Here is a 21,484-nt window from a genome sequence, read left to right as displayed (position 1 = left end):
TTAAAATTCAAATTTTAGATCGTCTTGCAACTGGACAAGGGGCTACGTCTGTAGGAAAGCATTTTGGTGTACATGAAGCTACCGTAAGAACTATTAAGAAAAATGAAGCTGCAATTAGGAAGTCGGTATGTTCTGGAACAAAAGTAAGTGTTAATTCATCATCATATACAAGAGATATTGACAAGGAAAAAATGGAAAAGGCCCTGGTAATATGGATAGAAGATCAGTCACAAAAAAGAGTACCAGTAGATGGAAATGCCATCGAGCAAACAGCACTAAGAATTTACAGACAGATTAAAGAAAAGGAGCCAAGCACTTCATCTCAGTTAAACAGAAAGTATGAATTTTCTGCGAGTACAGGTTGGATGACAGGGTTTCTTAAAAGGAATGCTCTTCATAATATAAAAATTAAAGGTGAAACTGCATCTGCAGATGAATCGGCTGCTAAAGTATTTTTGCAGGAACTTGCAAAAATTATTGAAGATAGAGGATACACTCCTGATCAAGTGTGGAATGCAGATGAAACTGGTTTCTTCTGGAAACGAATGCCGAACAGAACGTATGTAGCCAAATCGCAGAAAACTGCTGGTGGTTTTAAGGTAGCTAAGGATCGTGTGACCTTATTATTTTCCTCCAACGCTTCAGGAGATCGTATGTTGAAACCACTGCTGGTAAATCGAGCCCTAAACCCACGTTCAATGAAAGGTGTAGATATCAATAAACTGCCTGTTCACTGGATGGCCACTACTATTTTTACAGAATGGTTCAACAAATGTTTCGTCCCAGAAGTCAGATGTTATATGAATTTGAAAGGTCTCGAATTTAAAGTTCTTCTGATTCTTGACAATGCACACGGCCATCCTGTCTTGGAACACCCAAACGTACAAATTTTATTTCTGCCATCTTTGATACAACCGCTAGACCAAGGTATAATTGCGACAATTAAAACATACTACGTAAAACGAACATTCCAACACGTTTGGGACAAACTGAATGATGAAACACTAACAGTCATTGATGTGTGGAAGAAATTCTCAATTATGGATTGTATCAATCAAGTTGGATTAGCGTTAACTGAATTAAAACCAGCAACTTTAAATGTGTGTTGGAAAGCGGTTTGGCCACAATGTGTAAAAAGCAAAGATCCCATCATCCCTAATACGACCGAATTTCCCAACATCATTACAATGGCACACAAAATTGGTGGAGAAGGATTCGATGATCTATCGTTTGAAGATATTGATGAATTGTTAACCGACAAAGCCCTAAGCGAAGATGAAATATTAGAGGTTGTCCTTGGGACTCCTTATCCCACAGAACGTAGTGATAATGAAGAAAATGATCCTGTTCTAAATGCATATTTAATAAAAGAAGGTCTGGAACTGGCCAGAAAATTAGGAAATCATTTTGTCAAACATGACCCTAATGAGGAACGCGCTGGGAAGTTTCAACGTGAACTGAAGTTGTTGACAGCCTCTTACAGAGAATTATATAACTGCCTAACCAAAACACGAACACAACGATTAATAACTGAATTTGTTCGTAAAACCGGTGTAACATCAGCACCAGAGGAGACTCGTGCTGATTTTGCTGAAGAGATCACAGAAAGAATTTCATTAATAGAGGAAGAAGACGATGTCCACAACATTTCTAGTGATGGCAGTGATATTCCAGTCGTAAGCAAACGTATGCGCCGTTTATTATCAGAAAGTGAAAATGAATAAAATCTTATGTGTAAAACAGATTTTTTTTTTGTTCATGAAGAATTTTTTTTTCATTTCATATGCATACAAATTTGTTTTAGTACATTTTAATTACATGTGTATTTTGATGAAATAAAATAATAAGCTTAAAACGAATATTTTATGTGTTTTTTTTTAATTATTTTTACTGATTTTTTTAGATTCGGAACCAATCTTCTTTTCTTCCATAAATACAATGTCTTTTTTTACACGAATTTTTTTTACACGTATTTTTCAGGAACGTATCTATCGTGTAAAAACAGAATTAGGTGTATATACGCACCTGTTTCTACTCTTAGTTACCCTAACACAGCCCATGTATTTACTTGTTCCACTCTGACTCCCAGCAGTCTTGGAAATTCCCATTGCCCTGCTTTCCAGGCTGCTGCTCAATTGCATTTCAATAGAAGTAGTGCAAGAATCACTTTTACCTCTGCCAGTGGCTACTGTTAATCTATTAGTCCGTGTATCCCCCCAAGCTAGCAGTTTTCCGACCATCTAACTCTGACTCGATAGCATCAGCAAATATTCTTGAACCCTTTCAAGTTAAGTGTATCCCATCCCTGTAGAAGCAGTCTCTCCTGTTAACAAGTACAGACCAGGCTGAGAAAAATTCTACCCCTTGAGCCGTGCACATTCTCTCCAGGGCAGAATTGATCAACAAGGCTCTCATCATATACTCCCTCCTATCGTGTCTGGGCAGAATTGCAGATACTGTCAAATTCAACCCTAACTCACGGCTTTTTTTTTTCAGCATTGTCTTGTTCTTGTTAAGTAATTCTGCCGGTCTCCTAATCTTAACATCATTAGTGCCAACGTGTACAAAAATATCACCCATTGTGCCCTTATAGGATGATATCTGCCCTGCAACGTCATCAACCTTTGCCCCCTGGCAGACATACCCTGGTCCTGTTCCATCTATCCTTTTTGCACAATATGTTCCCTGTTTCCCTGACAATAGAGTCACCAACAACAACTAGTTCTTTTGGGACCAGCGCATTCTGCTCTGGGGTTGCCGCTGTGCTGTGTGATGTTCAAGTGCAAGCTCTGGCATTGATGTGGGCAGCTGAGAGCTTGATGGGCCCTCCATTTAAATCCTTCGAGGGCACCCATCCTGTCCTTCAAGCTCTCATATAAGCCCATAACAATGCCGAGTTGTCGCCTGATTTCCTCGCACTCCTTACATCGCGCGCACACACACACACAAAGACATTCCCCTTGGCAATATCATGTCCTGTTCCTGATTGCTCCACAAACATCAAACAAGCAGTGCATTTCAATAGACTGTGATTCAGAGGACAACTGCCCCCCTCAGTTCTCCCCTGAGCCACAGCACTTCCACTAGTTTGAGCCTTTTGCTTTGCTGCTCTGGTCTGAGTCATGATTTCTAATCAAGTTCAATAAAATTCCAATACAAAATATAACCCTAACCTATATCCCATTGCAGTTATACACTATATATATATATATATATATGTATTTCGGTATCAAATATTATCTCCGAGTTACATTATATGACTTTCTTCATCATCATCAGCCATTTTCAATCCACTACAGGATGAAGGTCTCTCCAGCAACTTTCCAGTTCCTTCTGTTTTGAGCACTGGCCATCCACTTACTACCCAAAAACTCATGAATTTCATCTATCCATCTCCGCCTTTGTCTTCCAGGTTTTCTTCTAGCTCCTCTTGGGTACCATTCTGTTATTTTCTTAGTCCATCACTCATCATGTCTTCGAACTATGTGTCCTGCCCAAGACCATTTTAGTTCTTTAATTTTGATAAGAATGTCCTTTACTTGAGTTTGCTGCCTAATCCATGTGTTTCTCTTCTTATCTAACAGTCTGATTCCCAATATAATTCATTCCATTCTTCGCTGTGTAGTTCTCAGCTTCTCTTCCATTCTTTTGGTGAGTGCCCAAGTTTCACTTCCATAAGTCATGGTGGGGAGTATACATTGATTCGTTATTTTACGTTTCAGACAAACTGGGATATTGCTCTTCAGTATGTGACTATATTTCCTGAATGCTATCCATCCAAAATTTATTCTTCTCTTGACTTCCAGCCATTTATCATTATTACAGCTAATAACTTGTCCCACATAAGTATATGACTCCATCTTTTCAATTACTGCTCCTTCAATCATTATTTCCCTTTCCGTGGCATACTTGTTCATCATTACTTTTGTTTTAGCCATATTCATCTTTAGTCCAAAATCCTTACTAACTGTGCATAACTGATTAAGATTTTCCTCTAATTCTTTGGGATCGTGGCTTATAACCACAATGTCATCTGCAAATCGTAAATGGTTTAGGTACTCTCCGTTCACATTGACTCCTTTCTGCGACCAGTCTAATCTTCTGAAAGCTTCCTCAAGGGCAGCAATAAACAGCTTTGGAGATATTGTGTCTCCTTGTCGAACTCCTTTCTCAATTTTAAATTTGCTACTGTCTTTGTCTAGTCTAATAGAGGAGGTAGCACTCTCATATATTTTCTTCAAAATCAGAATACAGCAAAATGAAGGCAGTGTTTCGGGCACTTCCCAGTGCCCGAAACACTGCCTTATGCTGTATGGAGTCAAATTCCTTTTCATAATCCACAAATGCCAGGCATAATGGTGTATTATATTCATTTGCTTTCTCCATTAGCTGTGATATTATGTGAAGGTGATCCATAGTTGAGAATCCTGTTCTAAAGCCTGCTTGCTCTTTCGGTTGATTCTCATCAAGTATTCTTTCTAATCTGTTAGTAATGACCCTTGTGAACAACTTGTAGATGTGGGATAACAAGCTAATTGGTCTATAATTTCCAATTTCTGATTTATCTCCTTTCTTATGCAGCAAAACTATGATTGCATTATTCCACTGCTTAGGCGTCACACCTTTTCTAATGCACTTTGTGAAGAGCCTTGCCAGTTTTTGTGTTATGTCACTTCCTCCCAATTTTAACAACTCTACAGTAACTTCATCTTCCTCCGGGGCTTTCCGATTCTTCATTTTCTTCGATGCATATTCTACCTCATCAGGAAGAATATCGGGTATGTCGCATGTGTTGTTACTTTGCAATTCATCTTCCCCACTGCTGGTATCATTCGCTCGCTCCTTGTATAATTCTCTATAGTAGTCTTCTGCTATTTGAATTATGCCTTCTCTGCTGTTTATAAGTACACCATCGCTATTCTTCAGTTTCAGTATCATTTGTCTTTCTGTATTACTGCTCATGGCTGCTGATTTAAATCCTTTGTTTTCCCTTAATGCTTGTTCTACTTTTCTTGTGTTAAATCTTCTTATGTCATCTCTGAGTCTCTTTCTAATGGCTTTGCATAACTCAGTATACTCAATTTTCTCCCTGTCAGTGTTTTCCTTGCTCTTCATTTGTCGTCTTCGGTTCATCATGACAAGTGTTTCTTGACTAATTTTTTCTTCTTTGGATTTCTGTTTCCCTATAGGTTTCTTGGGCTTTATCACTTTCAGAAAGTTGTAATATTCCTCGTTGATATCTTGGTCCTGAGCAGTCTGCAGAAGCTCAAACTTGTTTTTAAGTTCCAGTACATACTGCTTTTTCTCCTCCTCTGTTATCTCAAAGACCTTTGTATTATTTACTCGAGTCAGGTTTTTTCCTTTCCTTTCCTACATCTATATCAAGTGTACATCTTACCATTCTGTGATCACTTCCAACATTTACCTTATTCAGGACGGTAACATCATTCACAATATATCTTCTGTTAGTGAGGATGAAGTCGATTTCATTAGTTGTTAATCCATTTGGACTTTTCCATGTCCACTTTCTGTTCACCCTTTTCTTGAAAAAAGTGTTCATTACTGACAGTCCTTGAGATTCAGCAAATTCCACAAGTCTTTCACCTCTTTTATTTCTTTTACCAATTCCAAAATTTCCTATAGTTTCTCTTTCTGCGCTGTTTTGCCTTTTTCCAACCTTAGCATTGAAGTCCCCTATAATAATAGTGTAGTGGGTTTTCTGCTCATCTAGAAGACTCTCAATGTCAGTGTACATTTCTTCAACCTCTTCATCATCATGGCTCGATGTTGTTGCATAAATCATTATAATTTTTAGCTTGTACCTCTTAGAAATCTTGAGTATTAGCCTTGACACCCTTGGTGATGTACTTTTGAATTCCAAAATGTTGTTTTTAAAATCTTTATGGACCAGAAACCCAACTCCACCTTCACTCCTTTCACTGTTTCCATTAGTGTACAGCAATTTCCACTTGATAAACTTATAAGTGATTCATTTCTTCTTCTTGTTTCAGCCAAACCGATAATATTCCAATTCACATTTTCATGACTTTCTTAACCCCTGTCAACTTATATGTATTAATTTATGATGTTACGTTTGTAATAACTAGGTCGCTATATTTATTTAGTTAAAAAAGTACAATTCAATTGACAAAGTGTAAAGTGTATTCGTGTCTAGCGGCACCGGAGGTTTCCCCCAACTCCGCGTTGCTTTCATTGTAGGTGTAACAGTTCACTGTAAAGGCCAGAGATTTAAAAGTGTATGGATTTTGTAAGTTTAGTGTTGTGTATCGTTGTTCTTCTGGCCATTTAGCCGCTAGGCCCCTGCTGGGGCCCAACGTTGTCCACACTTAGCCTCGTGGAGGCAGACCAGGTACCCAGTAGTTGATATTTTACTCTGGCAGGCCCTGCCACCTAGTTTCCTGAGATTTCAGTGGCTAGGGCCTTAAAAAAAAAAAAAAAAAATTAAATAAAAAAAATAAAATAATCGCTGAAAAAGGTTTAAGCCGAAAGAGTTTTGCGTGCGCGGTTTCAATTTGGAGATATTTTAATTTTTTAACATTGTGTGGGACGTTCGCTGGTGTATAGACAGAGTAGGGGAGGGAGATTAAAGACTGGGGGGAAAAGCCAGAAGTATGAGGACAATAGAGCAGGTATCCCCAAAAGCAGTGGGGCAGGCCCATGCCCCACCAGAGATAGAGAAGCGGGGAGTGGCAGGGGGAAACAGGAAACCGTCTCCCCCCCTGCTTGGGGATTGGGAATTAAAGGTGAATAGGACTAGGGTGTCCTATTCATACCACCATATGGCGTAATGCAAGTAGTTCCTGCATTTATGTCCAGTCCGGGCTTTTTGTCACTTGGTTTGTTTGCATGTACTCATCTTCGTCGGTTAGTTCCTATGGCTGTGTCTGACCAGGTTCCTTGTCACTTTGCTATTTTCTTGATCTTTGTAGGGTCCTGTTGGGTCCTTTGATCCATTTATGGCCTCACTTTGGTCGGGGTTGTCTTCTTCCATGCTCATTTTGATTTCCTCTAACTCTTTGCAGTCTTGTGGGGTGGTCGATTTTCTTCGAGCATGTAATTTACTTTCATTCATTGTGGATGGCAATTTCCGTTCTTCTTCGGTCGAAGACTTCTCGTGCAAATTGGCTGAAAGCCACGTAGTCGTCTTCTGTGTCCAAGAGATGGTGTTTTTTATTTTTTGGTATGTACTGTATTTTAGTTATTAGCAGGCTTCTGTGTTCCTCATAGCACTCACAGTCGTGCATTATATGATGCCATGTTTCAGGCTCACCACAGGTGCAAGTTAGCTCCTCCGTTATACCCAGCATGTTCAATTTTGCCTTGAATGGGCCATGGCCCGCTAGTTGCATTTAACCCCGGGTTAAACCATGGGGGGCTTTTGGATACGTCTTGGCAACCAGTGGTATGAATCTCTTCGTCACTTCGCCTTTATTTGATGCTGTCCATCTGTCCTGCCACAGCTGTAGCAGGTGAGCCACGATTCTATGCTTTTCTGCTTTGCGGTTGTTGTTTGGTTCTAGGGTGAGTCCATAGATGTTAGTGGGTGTTCCCTTAGACAGGTGGTACATGAGCCCGCAGCGAGTCACCTCCAGGTCCAGTGGGAGGACTCCTGTCAAGACCTGGAGGGCGTGCGTGCTCACTGTTCTGCATGCACGGGAGATGATGAGCAGCATAATGCTACGCTGGATTGTGTCCAGGTGTCTTTTATTTACTACTGTTCCTGCTTTTTTGTACCATATCGGGGATCCGTAGGTAATGGCTGGGATGAAAATTGCTTTGTAATACAGGGACAGGGTTTTTCTGTTTAATCCCCAGTCCCTGCATGAGACTCTTGCTATTAATGCTGCGTAATTCCTTAGTTTTTCTTTCAGGTGGATGATGTGAGGGGTGAAGGATAAATTACTGTTGATTGTAATTCCTAAGTATCATATTTGTTTTGCAAGTTTGATGGTTGCTCCTGCTATCTTTATTTGCGGTGGTCTGTGGATGTCAAGCACTCCTTTCAGTAGAACAGAGTTCGTCTTCGTGGGTGAGATCTTCAACATGTGTAGCTTTGCCCAATCCTGTAACACCTGTATTGCCTGGTTTGCATGAGTCTCCAGGCCCGATCTGGAGTCCGCCTCCACCATCAGGACCAAATCGTCAGCAAAGGCCTGGCAGCTCACTTCGCCCAAGTCCTGAGCCAGGAAGTCGTCAAAGACAAAGTTCCACATGAGTGGCCCCAAGACCAAGCCCTGGGGGCAGCCCCTGCGGACCCATCGAGCCACTTTTCGAAAAGGTGTTACCACCTCAATTCTTCGGTCAGTTAGGTAATCCTTTATACACTTGTAGAGGTTTGTTCGGAGCGCTGCCTCCCGGAGCCGTCCAAGGACACTCGGCCACCACAGGGTGTTGAACGCCCCTGCGAAGTCCACTGCAATGACTAGGAAGTACTTCCTGTCGCATTGGGTTGCTTTGAATATAAGGTTTTGGACTGCTTCTATGGTTGATAATCACGCTTTGAATCCATATTGTTTTGGTGATTCTAGGTTTGCAGCTTTGTAGTGGTTCATAATTCTTTTGTGCAACAGCCTTTCGTATAGTTTACTCAGGGTAGTCAGTAAAGCTATCGGTCGGTAGGAATCCGGTTGTTCCGGTGGCTTGTTAGGGTTCTTCAGGATGAGTTTCAGATTTGCGGTTTTCCAGGAGGTCGGAAATTTCCCCGATTGCAGGCAGCAGTTTAGAAGTTTGAGCAGGAGGCCAGGTATGTGTTCCACAGCCTTTTTGATCAGCTCCGGCTCCAGGAGGTCCGGTCCCAAGCATTTCTTTTTTCGCATCTGTGCCGCAGCATTTTTTAGCTCCTCCATGGTGAAGGACGGCTCCATTTGTTGCGATGCATATGCCTCATTCGCTCAGGAGATTTCTTCTTGCTTGTCACTGAGGTTGTCTGGGGGTTCTAGAATGATTGTATTTAGAATATTATTAATTGAATCATCCCATGTTTTAGTGAGGGATCCTTGAGGTGTTTTTGTTGCCGTCGTTATTTCCCCCCTGGGGAGCTTATTTGTGGTTATTTTGTATACGACCCCCCAGGGGTCCTCATATCCGGTCGCAGAGACTAGTCGCTCCCAGGAGGCTTTCTTATTTTTCTTTATTTTTTCAGTGTAGGCATTGCGTAGCTGTTGGTATTGATGTCTTAGATAGGCTACCTCTGCGGGTGGCCAGGTTCTCCGTGCCCTCTGGTATTCTTTTCTCTTTATTTGAACTTTCTTTCGTAGTCTTTGTAACTCCAGGGTCCACCACGGCATGGCTCCTGTGGAGGGTGTCTTCCTTTTCATCGCCATTTCCGCTGCAGTGGTTATAATGTGGGCGACTTTCTCCTGCATCCTGTCTACGTTTTCCATCCTGTCACTCTCCCATCCGGTCACTTCCTCTTGTGCTTTGCGGATCAATTGTTCACGAAAGAGCTCCCAGTTTGCCTTTTTGATGGCGAACCTGCTCGCCATGTATTTGCCATTTGTATTTGCCAAGACCAATTTGCCATTGGTCTTGGCATCATTCTCTTGATATTGAAGGTGATTATGCGGTGATCCGATGTGGTCCAGGCATTTTGCACAGTCCAATCGGTCACATGAGGTGCTATGTTTCTTGTGGTTAGCGTGATGTCTATGGTTGATTCCCATAAGGTGTTGCAGTATGTCGGTAGATTGAAGGGTTGATTCTTTACAGTGAAGATAGAATTTGCTAGGAACTCCTCAAGCCTCTGTCCATTCCTGGTACCTCGTCGGTCTGGTGTAGTGCTGTGCCAGACAGGGGAGCGGCAGTTTACATCGGCGCTGATTACGACTCTTTGTCCTGCTAGGGTTTCTTGCACTGTTTGTAGGTAAGTGATAGTGAAATCTATTTCTATTCCGGGTCTGCAGTACAGCGAGATCATATACAGGCTGCCAACAGAGCTAATAATATGGGTACATGCTGCCCATGGCGTGCAGAGTTGTGGTATTTTTGTTGTGGTTATCTCCGGGTTCCGTACTATCACTGCCGCCCTCGGAGTGTCTTCGTTGCATTGTACAATTTTATATCGGAGCGGATAGCCCCTGACTTGCCCTGTGTGAGTGTAGGGCTCCTGTATCAGGATAACATCTGCGTTTGCCTCATCAGCGCTTTGCCGTACTTGGTCGGCCAATGCTCTGGCCCGCTGCACGTTTATTTGGTGCACCACAAGGATTCTGTTATTAAATTTCTTATGGTGTATCCCCATAATTGATTCGTGACTGGTATGAACTCTTAGCTTTCTGGTAAGTTGGGGCAGTTTGTGTCGTGTGTGGAATGGGCATGATCTAACCTCAGGGATTTGCAGTTGGTGCAGATCTTTTTCTTTCTTTGGGCAGCTGCTGTAATTGTGGCCCATTTCAGAGCAGTGGCCACATGTTGCTTCTTTTTGGGCGCAGGTGTGTGTTGTGTGGCCGTACTTGCAGCATCGGAAGCACCTTGGTATATCCACACGTTCTCTAAATCTATGACTGCTCCACTCTATGTATATGGTGTTTTGCATTCATAGGATCTGCCATGCTTCGGGGGCCAGCTCTACCACCCAGTTGCAATTTCCACTATTTCTAGATTTTGTTCTGTACTTGGGTATGATTAGCTGTTTTTCATCCTTGTCAGGTAATTGGTTTAAGAGGTTTTTTCTGTATATCTCTTCCCTTACACTTTCAGATGTCATATCCTGGTCAATATCAAAAATGATTACAGATGGCCCTTTTCTTTTGGGGGCCTCCGCGGTAAGGCCTAGGGTGAAGATCTTGGGGTTTGTTATTATCTGCTGTGCTTCTTCTCTGGTTGCTGTTTCAATAACTATTCCGGGGTTTCTGGTTTTTCGGATAGCTTTGATTCTAGTAGCGCCGAAGTCCTCTTTCAAGTTCTCTGTGACTTTCTTCTTTATTTCCTCACTGATGGATTTTTCATTCCCTACTGGTCGTACAACCACTATGTTGGGTGTGGGCAGAAGGGTTTTTCTTTTGACCGATTGACTTTTGGTCTGTACATTTGTAGGTTTCCTCAGCGTTTCTGCGTAAGTGGGTGCCTGCTGTGGCATTTGTTTTGCCCCACATTCCATGTAAGCCTCCAATTTGGCCTTATTTGTTATTGCTTCTACGCGGACCTTCTGTAGAACCGTTTCCAGCTTGGTCCAGATGGTCACAATTTCTCCTCTGAGGGCAGTGGTTATTCTGCTAGAGGATTCCTTCAACTTGTTTTCGAGCTGCACCCGGAGGACCAGCATCTGGTCCAGAACAGAACCTTCGGGCAGCGTAGGGTCCATGGGGGGAGATTCCGCATTTTTTGGTGCATCATTGGCATCCCGTTTGTCCTCTGTAATGTCATTCTGTGTGGCAGCTACTTCATTTGTCTCCTTTTGCTCGGATTGCGAGCGTGTTTTCCTTTCTGATTTCGGAGCAGTCATTTTCCAATTTTTTCCTTTGGTCGGGGGAGTTCCTGGGCGGGGGTTCTCCGCCTCTTCTTGGTTTTCTATCAATATCGAATCATTATTTTGATCTTGTTCCCCAGCGACGGTAGTTCTGTCCGATTTTCTCTCCATTTTGTTGGTATTTCGGATTTAAGGGGTTTTCCGAATTATCGGGTTTTGGGCGTGCTAGTTGAAAGTAGGGCTCCAAGAGCTGTCGATGGACACTAACCACAAGTCCGTAGGTTTATTACGTGTCTTACAACTGTTAATCGCAAATTTAAGTTCTTCAGTTGGTCACGTGGTGGGGGAGGGAACAGCCAAGTGCTAAAGTGCAACCAGAGCGATGGGATTAGTTCCCTTTGGTGTTTTCGGGGAACGCCAAAGACGATGGTGACATCACGATTTCAATGTCTCGCACGAGTAAGAAGTTCACGCGTCATCATGGAAAGTTTATGGGAGGGGGGAAGCACAAAAGTCATGATTTTCTCTATAATATTGCTTCAAACACAGTCCAGAAATATTGGAACGTTCTTTCTGTACAAGTTAACACAGGACACAATCACTATGAGGGCAACCTCCCCAGTCAATGGCCAGATACCAGCGTGCCAGCCACGTTATATTGGTCGGCTCTCTATTTCCCTGCCGTCAGCCACATGGTGACCAGTGCAGTCTGGCAACAAAGGAAACAGATAAATTATGCTGGGATCTAACTTAATACCCGGTAGAATGCAAAAGTTTCTCACCAAGGGACTCCTGTACTGCATATCTTCTTGAGAGAACACACTGTAGAACATAATCTGTAGTTTAAACACATTTTTTACACAAAAATCACGGAGCGATATATCATATGTCCGAACACAACGGCGGCCATATTGGCAGTCAATTCAATTGACAATGAAATTTAATAAGATTAATAAATTTTTCTGATTAATTGATGCTACTATACTTGCTATCTAGTTTTCCGTTAAACCTTACACTAGCACACGTATCGTTTAACAATGGCGGCAAGTTACAAACAGTTAATCTATGGACAGGTATTATTTACTTTCCAAATCGCGCTATCCAAATTCAAAATAAACTACGGAGCTTGACTAGGTCTATAAGCTACTTATACATTATATATATATATATATACTGATACCCTTACCGATACTAAGTAATAACCTACAAAATCTCTATCTAAATTCAATTTAAACTAAAGTATTGTTACTAGGAATATAAAGCAACTCTAAAAAACAAATTAATATACCAATTTAAGTCAATAAAAAAGCAAAAACGTCTCTATTTTTTGGAGCCGTAAAAACTTCGCCTGTTCACATGTACTCTCACGTTGTTCAATTTTGATCCATCCATTATAAATCTGATGACTGTTTCTAATTTCAATGCTGTGCAACACATGGAACTTCTCCTTTAACAAATGGGGATATGCCCCTTTTCTTCCAAACTAAGTCTCTGAAATGCAATTCTACTGATTTATTTTCAATCAGTTTGCAATCATAGTTAACTGCCATGTTAATAGTTAACAGTTCGTGAATAATGGGCTAGTTTGGATGTGATAACTGAGTGCGTATTTTCACTGAGTACATTCAGAGTAAACAATCTCTCATCAAAGATGTATGGAAGTTGATATTTCTGCATACAAGCTATAAATTGGGGAAGTTAGGAGAGAACTGTGGTGGACTATATCTAGGTACTGTATTATCCTCTGTCTAGTTGAAGCAAACACAGGAAATCCATAATCAAATTGTGATCTAATCACAGTTTTGTATAATTGCAGGAATGTGCATCTGTCAGCTCCCAGGTAATTAGCATTATCATTAGTAGAGGCATATGATGCAAGCTTACATAGCAACAACCAAAAACTACCAAAAAGTTCCCATTTCACCAATCTATTCACTCCAAAGGTTTTTCAGTTCTTCCTTGAATTTATTTAAGCTATCAAACTTCCACAATGACAGATGGAAATTTGTTCCAGCAATCAACCACCCACTGGCTAAAGCCAAATTTCCACAATCTTAGTCTTTCCTCAATTTGAATTTATGCTTCCTCAAGTGCATAATCTGAACAAGAGGAAGAATCTCATCAGCACTGAGCTTGCTCAAACCACTGAATGCCTTATACACCTCAATCAGATCACCTCTCAGGTGCCTAGACTCCAAACACTGCAATTTATTAAGCCTTTATTGGTAAGAGCAACCCTTTGTTGCCCTTCTCTATATCTGTTCCAGCAGCTCTACTACCTACCTAAAATGAGCTTTTCAGATCTGAATGCAGTATTTACTCAAGGTGTGGCCTGACTAATGCCTTATACAAAGGGATAATTACCTCCTTATTCCTGCTAGCAAAATTCCTGAATATCATTGACAAGACCACATGAGTTGCTCTGGCAGTCTGTCTGCACTGATCAGAAAACTTCATATCTCACTGCACAATTAACCCCAGGCATTGTTCATTCTTCACTATCCTGAGTGTAGTACCACACAGTTGGTATGTTACACAGCTGGTGATTCCCTTCTACTTCTCTCTCTTGGGGTAATTCAAATTTCTTTTTTTTTTTTTAATCTGGTGCAGCATAACCCTTGGGCTTCCTTGCACCATATGGCTAATGCTAATAATAATAATAATATGCAGCACTTTGCATTTGCCAATGTTAAACTTCAGTTGCTACCTCTCAGCCCATCTGCTCAACTTTCAACAGTATCAAAAGTTTTCCTGAAATCCAAGTAAATGATATCAAAATTTTTTGTATCCAGTTCCTTTGTGATCACATTGTAGTATCCAATCAAATTGGTCAGACAAGACTTCCCCTTAATAAACCCATGCTGTGTCTGAACTATAACTGAAGTCTTTTCTAGATAAACTTGCAATGCCTCTTAACAAGTGACTCCATTATTATCCATAGAACAGAAGTTAAACTAACAGGTCTGTAAGAAATCCCTGACAACTTGTTTTCTGGGCTGCTGCATGTTCCAACAGAAGCAGTGCAAAAATCACTTTCCCTTCTGCCTGCAGCTCTAGCTAACCTATTAGTCTGTGTAGCCCCACCCACAAGCTATCAGTTTTCTGACCTACCTGCCTTAACAGCATCAGCAAATATTCTTGCACCCCTTCTATTTAAGTGTATCCCATCCCTTTAGTGTAACTGTACTTAATATACCTCAGTACTAATACCTAATATTATAAAAAATGCAATACTAATTATAATTTGATGATATACTTTGAAAAGTAGCTGATATTACAATTTATAATAAAAGTTGCACACTAATGAAATTTACTAAAAAAAAAAACTCACCTAGTTAAAATTGTGGAGTGTTATGCAATTAAAAAGCCAATCCAAGAAAGTACTATATAAAAGTTTAAATTTAAAGTGACAATCTTTATAAAAATTAATTTGCTTTTCTATTATGTATTTTCTGTTTTTATCATCTATTATTAATTCTATAGTTTCCATTTAAGTAAAATAAAGTTAAATTAATGCTTCTCTAATTAGAAAGGTTCTGTAAAATCATTTGAAGAAATAACAGGTCTTTTAAAATAATTTTGAGCAACATTCATGAGAATGAAATTTTCATGCTCCCTGAGAATTTCACTATAATGGAATTTTGCTGTTTATGTATCCTATTGAAACCAAACATATTTCAATATGGAATGTAGGGGTCAATAATATGAAGTCCTAAGAGATTATTACATTAAAACATTATCTAAGTTTATTTTTTCCTTTAAAAGAAAAATTAAACCTCAACATAAAGGGGGTAGACAAATCTTGAAAGTGACAGAAAATACTGCGAAGTATGCACAGTACTCATTATATGATCAGTGGATTTCAATTCACTTTTTCAGTAATTTATACCAGACAAAATTAAACATGATATTATATTTTTACCTTATCTGAAGACTGTTTAGAGAGACACTCCCAGGCTTCTCGAAATGGCTCATTTAACTGTTTAAAAGTAGAATCAGTTTCTTGGCATATCAAATCCGATGGACGATACATAGGAAAATGCTATAAAGAACAAAATTAATTAATTGCGGTATTTCCATTGTGACTTCCCCAAAAATTTATACTATTTACAAAAATGAAAGTGATCATATGCATATAAGTAGGCAAGCAGAGAGGGAAAAATCGGATACCAAAAAAAAAAAAGACATCTTTGATGTCTTTTTTTTTTGTTTTTTTTTTTTTTTAATCACTGACAACTCTTGAAAATTCCAAGTGAAAAGAATTATTTCTTCGTCTTATTTTTTCAATTGGAATATCTTTTAATATTCCCTCATTTTCAGATTTCTAAGTCACATGATATTGTAACCTGGGTTTAAATATCCAGGTTTAAGTTTAACCTGGCTTTGCTGTGGTGGTGGTGGTGTGTCACACTGTAATCAAATTTTGTCCATTTAAAGATGCAATATTTAAGTTTTACAAGTTCTTCTTATTTGTTTCTTTATTCTGTATTTTAAAGTTTCTTCTTTATTTTAAAGTTTTATAAGCTAATAAATCTTATTTTGAAAGGAAAATTAATTTTATTTTTATAGCAACTTTTACAAATCAACAGTCCCCTTTTTAAAAATTAAATAGACGTTTTAGAATTTTAAATTCAGTCTTTCTTTAAAGAAAAATATAAAAACCAGATTAAAATGTGATAGCATAACAAAAATATTAAGAATTTATTACAGTTATACACAGAGCGTACAAATAAAGAAGAAATATATGAGCTTTCGGCTATATGGTAGCCTTCATCAGAATCAAAAATACATGAATGGCAGTTGGAATGAAGATGTGCACTGCCAGGTGCGTGAGACGCGAGGTTTAATTGTTTGTTGACGTCTGTGGCTGTGACGCATGATGACGTGGCCAGCGCTTGTCCAATGATAGAACTACTGACTCTGTGATCGGGTTGACTTGGCAACCACTGTTCCTGTTCAAGGATTTATCCGAAGATTTTATATTTAACGATTCCAACCAGGTACGTTTTAGGTAATGGTGGGATCTGTCTACCACCACGACATCGCGGTGTGGGTCGATGTCGTGGTGGGTTGTCCAGACATGTTCGGCGATAGCTGAGTGTTCTATATCCGCTAAACGGATGGCTCTTTTGTGCTCCGAGAGACGTTTCTCGAGTCGACGTCCAGTCTCTCCAAAGTAGCAGCTAGTGCAGTCACGGCAAGAGATGCGGTAGACCAAACCGCTCTGCAGAAGGGTGGGGACAGGTGTTTTCACGTTGGAAATGAAAGAACGCAGTTTCTTGCCTGGGAGTTGGATGCACTTTATTCCGTGCGTTCTCAGGATTCTACCGATCTGTTGTGACAGGTTGGGGTAGTATGGGATGAATGCCCTCGTGGATGGCTCGTCACTGTTGGTGTTGTAGCTGGTCGTCACGATGTCACGTGTCTGTAGATCACACCTGTCGAGGACGTCAATGGGGTAGCCACACCTCGTAAGGTCTACTTTGACCCTAGTGATCTCTTTGACCCGAGCCATCCACGAGGGCATTCATCCCATACTACCCCAACCTGTCACAACAGATCGGTAGAATCCTGAGAACGCACGGAATAAAGTGCATCCAACTCCCAGGCAAGAAACTGCGTTCTTTCATTTCCAACGTGAAAACACCTGTCCCCACCCTTCTGCAGAGCGGTTTGGTCTACCGCATCTCTTGCCGTGACTGCACTAGCTGCTACTTTGGAGAGACTGGACGTCGACTCGAGAAACGTCTCTCGGAGCACAAAAGAGCGATCCGTTTAGCGGATATAGAACACTCAGCTATCGCCGAACATGTCTGGACAACCCACCACGACATCGACCCACACCGCGATGTCGTGGTGGTAGACAGATCCCACCATTACCTAAAACTTACCTGGTTGGAATCGTTAAATATAAAATCTTCGGATAAATCCTTGAACAGGAACAGTGGTTGCCAAGTCAACCCGATCACAGAGTCAGTAGTTCTATCATTGGACAAGCGCTGGCCACGTCATCATGCGTCACAGCCACAGACGTCAACAAACAATTAAACCTCGCGTCTCACGCACCTGGCAGTGCACATCTTCATTCCAACTGCCATTCATGTATTTTTAATTCTGATGAAGGCTACCATATAGCCGAAAGCTCATATATTTCTTCTTTATTTGTACGCTCTGTGTATAACTGTAATAAATTCTTAATGAATCCAGAGCGCGTAGGCCTGTTTCGTTATAACAAAAATATATCTTGTTGATTAATATTCAGGAAGGAACAAGAGCAAATTAATATTTATTAGAGTGACTTTTTACTCCTCTTTAAAAAGAGCACAATTTTTGCAATGAAATTTAATTTGAAATTTGCATGCTCCAGACATCTTTATACTATCTTTATTCGTTACATGCTCTGCCTTGTCACATGCTTTCCTCCTATATTTTTTACTACTGTTAGGTGACATATAATGCTTTCTGATCTCATTATAATGGATTTTGTTTCAAGTATACAACTTGAAACAAAATCAGCTTGGTTCACAAATAGTAATTATTTTTGCTGCAATAAACTTTTTGGTGATTTTATTTTTTCTTGTGGTCTTTATCACTTCTTCAGAGTCATAATTTTGCTTCCCCTTCAGTTTCTCCCATAAAAGACAAAAATATGTTTCTGTTCCTCCTCTTATTATAATTTTGTCAACAACTAAAGTTCAAATATTTTCAAATTCTAAATGGCTAATATATATATATATATATAAGAAAATGTTTGTATTTTACAAGATATAGTAGTCTATATACGAAACAGCAGATGAAACCAAAACACTTGTGAAGAAGTGCAGGCTGAAAGCTGCTGTTTTTCACAGTTTCAGATGATGGCTTGGTTTGTTTGTTTGGTTTCGATTTTACTGGCGCAAAAACAACTGCGGTTATACTGCGTTCAAGAAAATCAGATGATGGCATTTAAAGAAAAATTTTTCTCAAGTGTTTGAAAGATATCTTTTAAATGATCCCTACTACTCCATAAACAGTATACTGATGCAAGACCAAAACCTAGAATACCACTGACTGCACACCTGTGAATTAACAATAAAAAAAGTCAGCCAAATAGAAGATTAAAAATTTGAACTGAAAAACTGTTGTAAATATTGCATATTCATAAAAGTTATAACAGCAACTTGTCACAAGCAGAAATGCAGTTAATGTAGTGGAGTGTGAACATCTCAAAAGATTTCCAATGCTTCTGCTTTTCTCAAAACATAAAAAAGGCTTAATCAGACAGAGTAAAAATAAACAATGACTAGTTTTGTGCAGCTACTGAATGTCAGGCCAATTTCATGCATCACATGAAATTGGCCTGACAAACTTCAAAGTATAGTAATTACTTCAAAGTATAGTAATTAAGAATTACTATACTTTGAAAAACTTTATGGGGTGTGTGAGACCCACCATGCTAATGCCAGGGCCAGGTTAAGTGGGTGGGGAAAGGAGGGAGGGGAGGAGGGGGGAGAGATTTAAAAATAATTTACAGTAGTAATGCTTTGCTGGATGTATTTTAAATGTGTAGTAGTTTATCTCCATTTGTGGAAATAATCAAATAATCAAATAAATAATTTGACCAGAAATAATATTAATTATTTCTGGTCAAACACATTACTGGAAATAATTTATTTCCAGTCGTGTACGTATTTGTGGAAGTAAACTACTAAATATTTAAAAATCTTAACATTATAAAAAATATTCTTGAACAGGCTAGACTGCACACTCGGTAATAGATTGTTTTCTGAATGTCTATGGAACATATCTCAAATTTGCAAGAGCAAGTGTGTTGTATGTCCCACAGCTCCTGGGTAAAACGCAAAAATAGAACTTAAAAAAAAATAAAAAAGATCAAAAATGAAAGAGCCATTAGCATTCACATACCATTGAAATGCACATGAACTAAATTTCATTATAAATTCCTGAACTGAGCAGACTTCTTAGTCCTATTAATAAGATGTTAAATTGATAAAAAAAAAATGACCTTCATCCATGTCTGATCCTGAATAACTTTCATTTATATAATATATTATGACTCCTATTGACATTATAAATTGAAATTTGCAACGAAATTAATGAAGACATTAATTTCAGTTGGAATGTATTGAAACAATATACTCCATATTTCTTCAAAATTTATCATAAATGCCCAAAAAAAATAACACACACACACACAACAATATGATTGAATTAGATCATTTTCATAATGGATCCTTTAAAAATTTATTGTGCAGTTACCAAAAGGAATTTTCAGTAAGTCTGTTTTTTCTAGTTGACATGTTCCCATCATGGAAATCCACAAGTGCATTGACTCTAGTCCTGCTCAAAGGTTTCAAAACAATACATCTTAGCACATGCTGAACCATATGTAATTCAACATGTTCTAAGATGTATTCTATTGTCTGCTATACTGGTGCCTAAAGAAAATGTTGTTTCATCACACTCCACAGTTATAGTTCACTCAAGGAGCACAAGAGAAAAATGTTTTAATTTTTTTATTACAACCCATTGTAACCTGTTCAATAACTGCATATCCGGAGGAGCAACCCACAAGTGAGTTGTTAAATTTTTCCAATCATCAAAATTCATGTGATTATGGCTGTAATATTTCCCTTCTTAAATTGACATACGAATGTATGTCAATTTAAGAAGGGAATATATCAATATCGCTGTAATTTTAATGTTATTTTCTCTAATTATTCATTACTATACAATACATAACAGCATGGCAATTTTCTACTGTTACTAACACTGTAAAGGAAGAGATGACAGAAAAATGTAAACTGCAGTAACAACAGAAAAATGTAAACTGCGATGACAACAGAAAAATGTAAACTGCAGTGAATCACATTGACCATTAGTATTGAAATTAAAACACTTAGCACAGGTACTTTACCAGGGTCCATTATTCTTCTGTTATACTTGTCTTTTATATAATCTTAGTGATCTAAGGAAGTAGGTCCTCAGTACACCATTCTGTTGAATGAGGGAAGATGTGATCTCTAAGTTAAAGTGAGGCTTCTGCTGACAGTATCTGAAGAAGGACACCTAGATTTCATTGCTGGTGTTTCTGAGATTATATACAAAAAAGTTATGGTATTAGTCATATAGCGCAAGGAAGACAAGCTTTTGCTGCACCTACCAAAAAAAAAAAAAAAAAAATACAAATTATGCACTTCCCTCCTCATGTAGATAACTATCCAGTTGACAATTGGAAATTCTCCAAATTGTCAGCCTCAACTACCTGTGGAGGCAACTTGTTCCAGTAATCAATGACTCTCTGGTTAAAACTTCCAACAATCCAGTCTAAACCTCTTCCCCTGTAATTTGAATTTATGACCCCTAGTCCTGGAATTCTTCATAACAGTGAAAATTCTGCCTTCATTCATTTTACTAACCTTTCTCAAAGCCTGATAAATCTCAAACAGGTCCCCTCTAAGGTGCCCAGATGCCAAGCCCTGAAGCCCACATAATCAAGTCTTTTCTCATACGGTTGCATACAGTTGCCATTTTGCCGATCTCACCATGCAAGTTGCCCATCTTAGGACCACTTCAAGAAGCTCAATGTCTTTTTGTTTTGGTGGCATTGGTTGTAGCATCAGCTGTTGGCACGAACTCGTAAACACTGGCAAGCCATTCCCATTTTCTTTTCTGCATTTATTATTATTATAACCTGCTCACATTTAGCCCCAGCCATGGTTCCAATGCATAAAGGAAGTGCCTCTCGTGGTGTAAAGCGCCGTACATTGTCCATAAAAGATAAAGTTGAACTTCTGAAAAAACTCGACAGCAGTGTGTCCTGTGAGAAGTTTAATTCTGCTTAATTGTAAATTCCAGCAATTTCTCTCAGTTCCTCTTATTTTAGTAATTTTCTTTTAGCCATTCCTTTTTAGATTTTTTTTTACAATACTTTGTGAGTATTATAACCATTTTACAATACTGACAAACTTATTGCGACATTTGAGATTTTATTTTATCGCAATTAGTTTTATTGCAGTGCTCGCCATGTGTGCAATAAACTAATCACAAACAACC

At 39.2% G+C, this 21,484-nt stretch overlaps 1 protein-coding gene across 1 annotated transcript in view; it reads right to left on the bottom strand.

Moving 5' to 3' along the window:
* PGAP5 (Per1-like protein PGAP5) overlaps positions 1-21,484 on the bottom strand; it is a 291,616-nt gene that overhangs the window by 41,759 nt on the left and 228,373 nt on the right. The window contains exon 7 of the mRNA XM_090382931.1: positions 15,351-15,470. Within this exon, the coding sequence (XP_090239057.1) occupies positions 15,351-15,470 (120 nt within the window). The remainder of the gene's footprint in view (positions 1-15,350; positions 15,471-21,484) is intronic.

Source organism: Mastigoproctus giganteus, chromosome 10 (assembly GCF_048544385.1).
Source record: "Mastigoproctus giganteus isolate SK-2022 chromosome 10, ASM4854438v1, whole genome shotgun sequence".
NCBI classification, from domain to species: domain Eukaryota; kingdom Metazoa; phylum Arthropoda; class Arachnida; order Uropygi; family Thelyphonidae; genus Mastigoproctus; species Mastigoproctus giganteus.
This window is presented reverse-complemented; position numbering and strand designations above follow the sequence as displayed.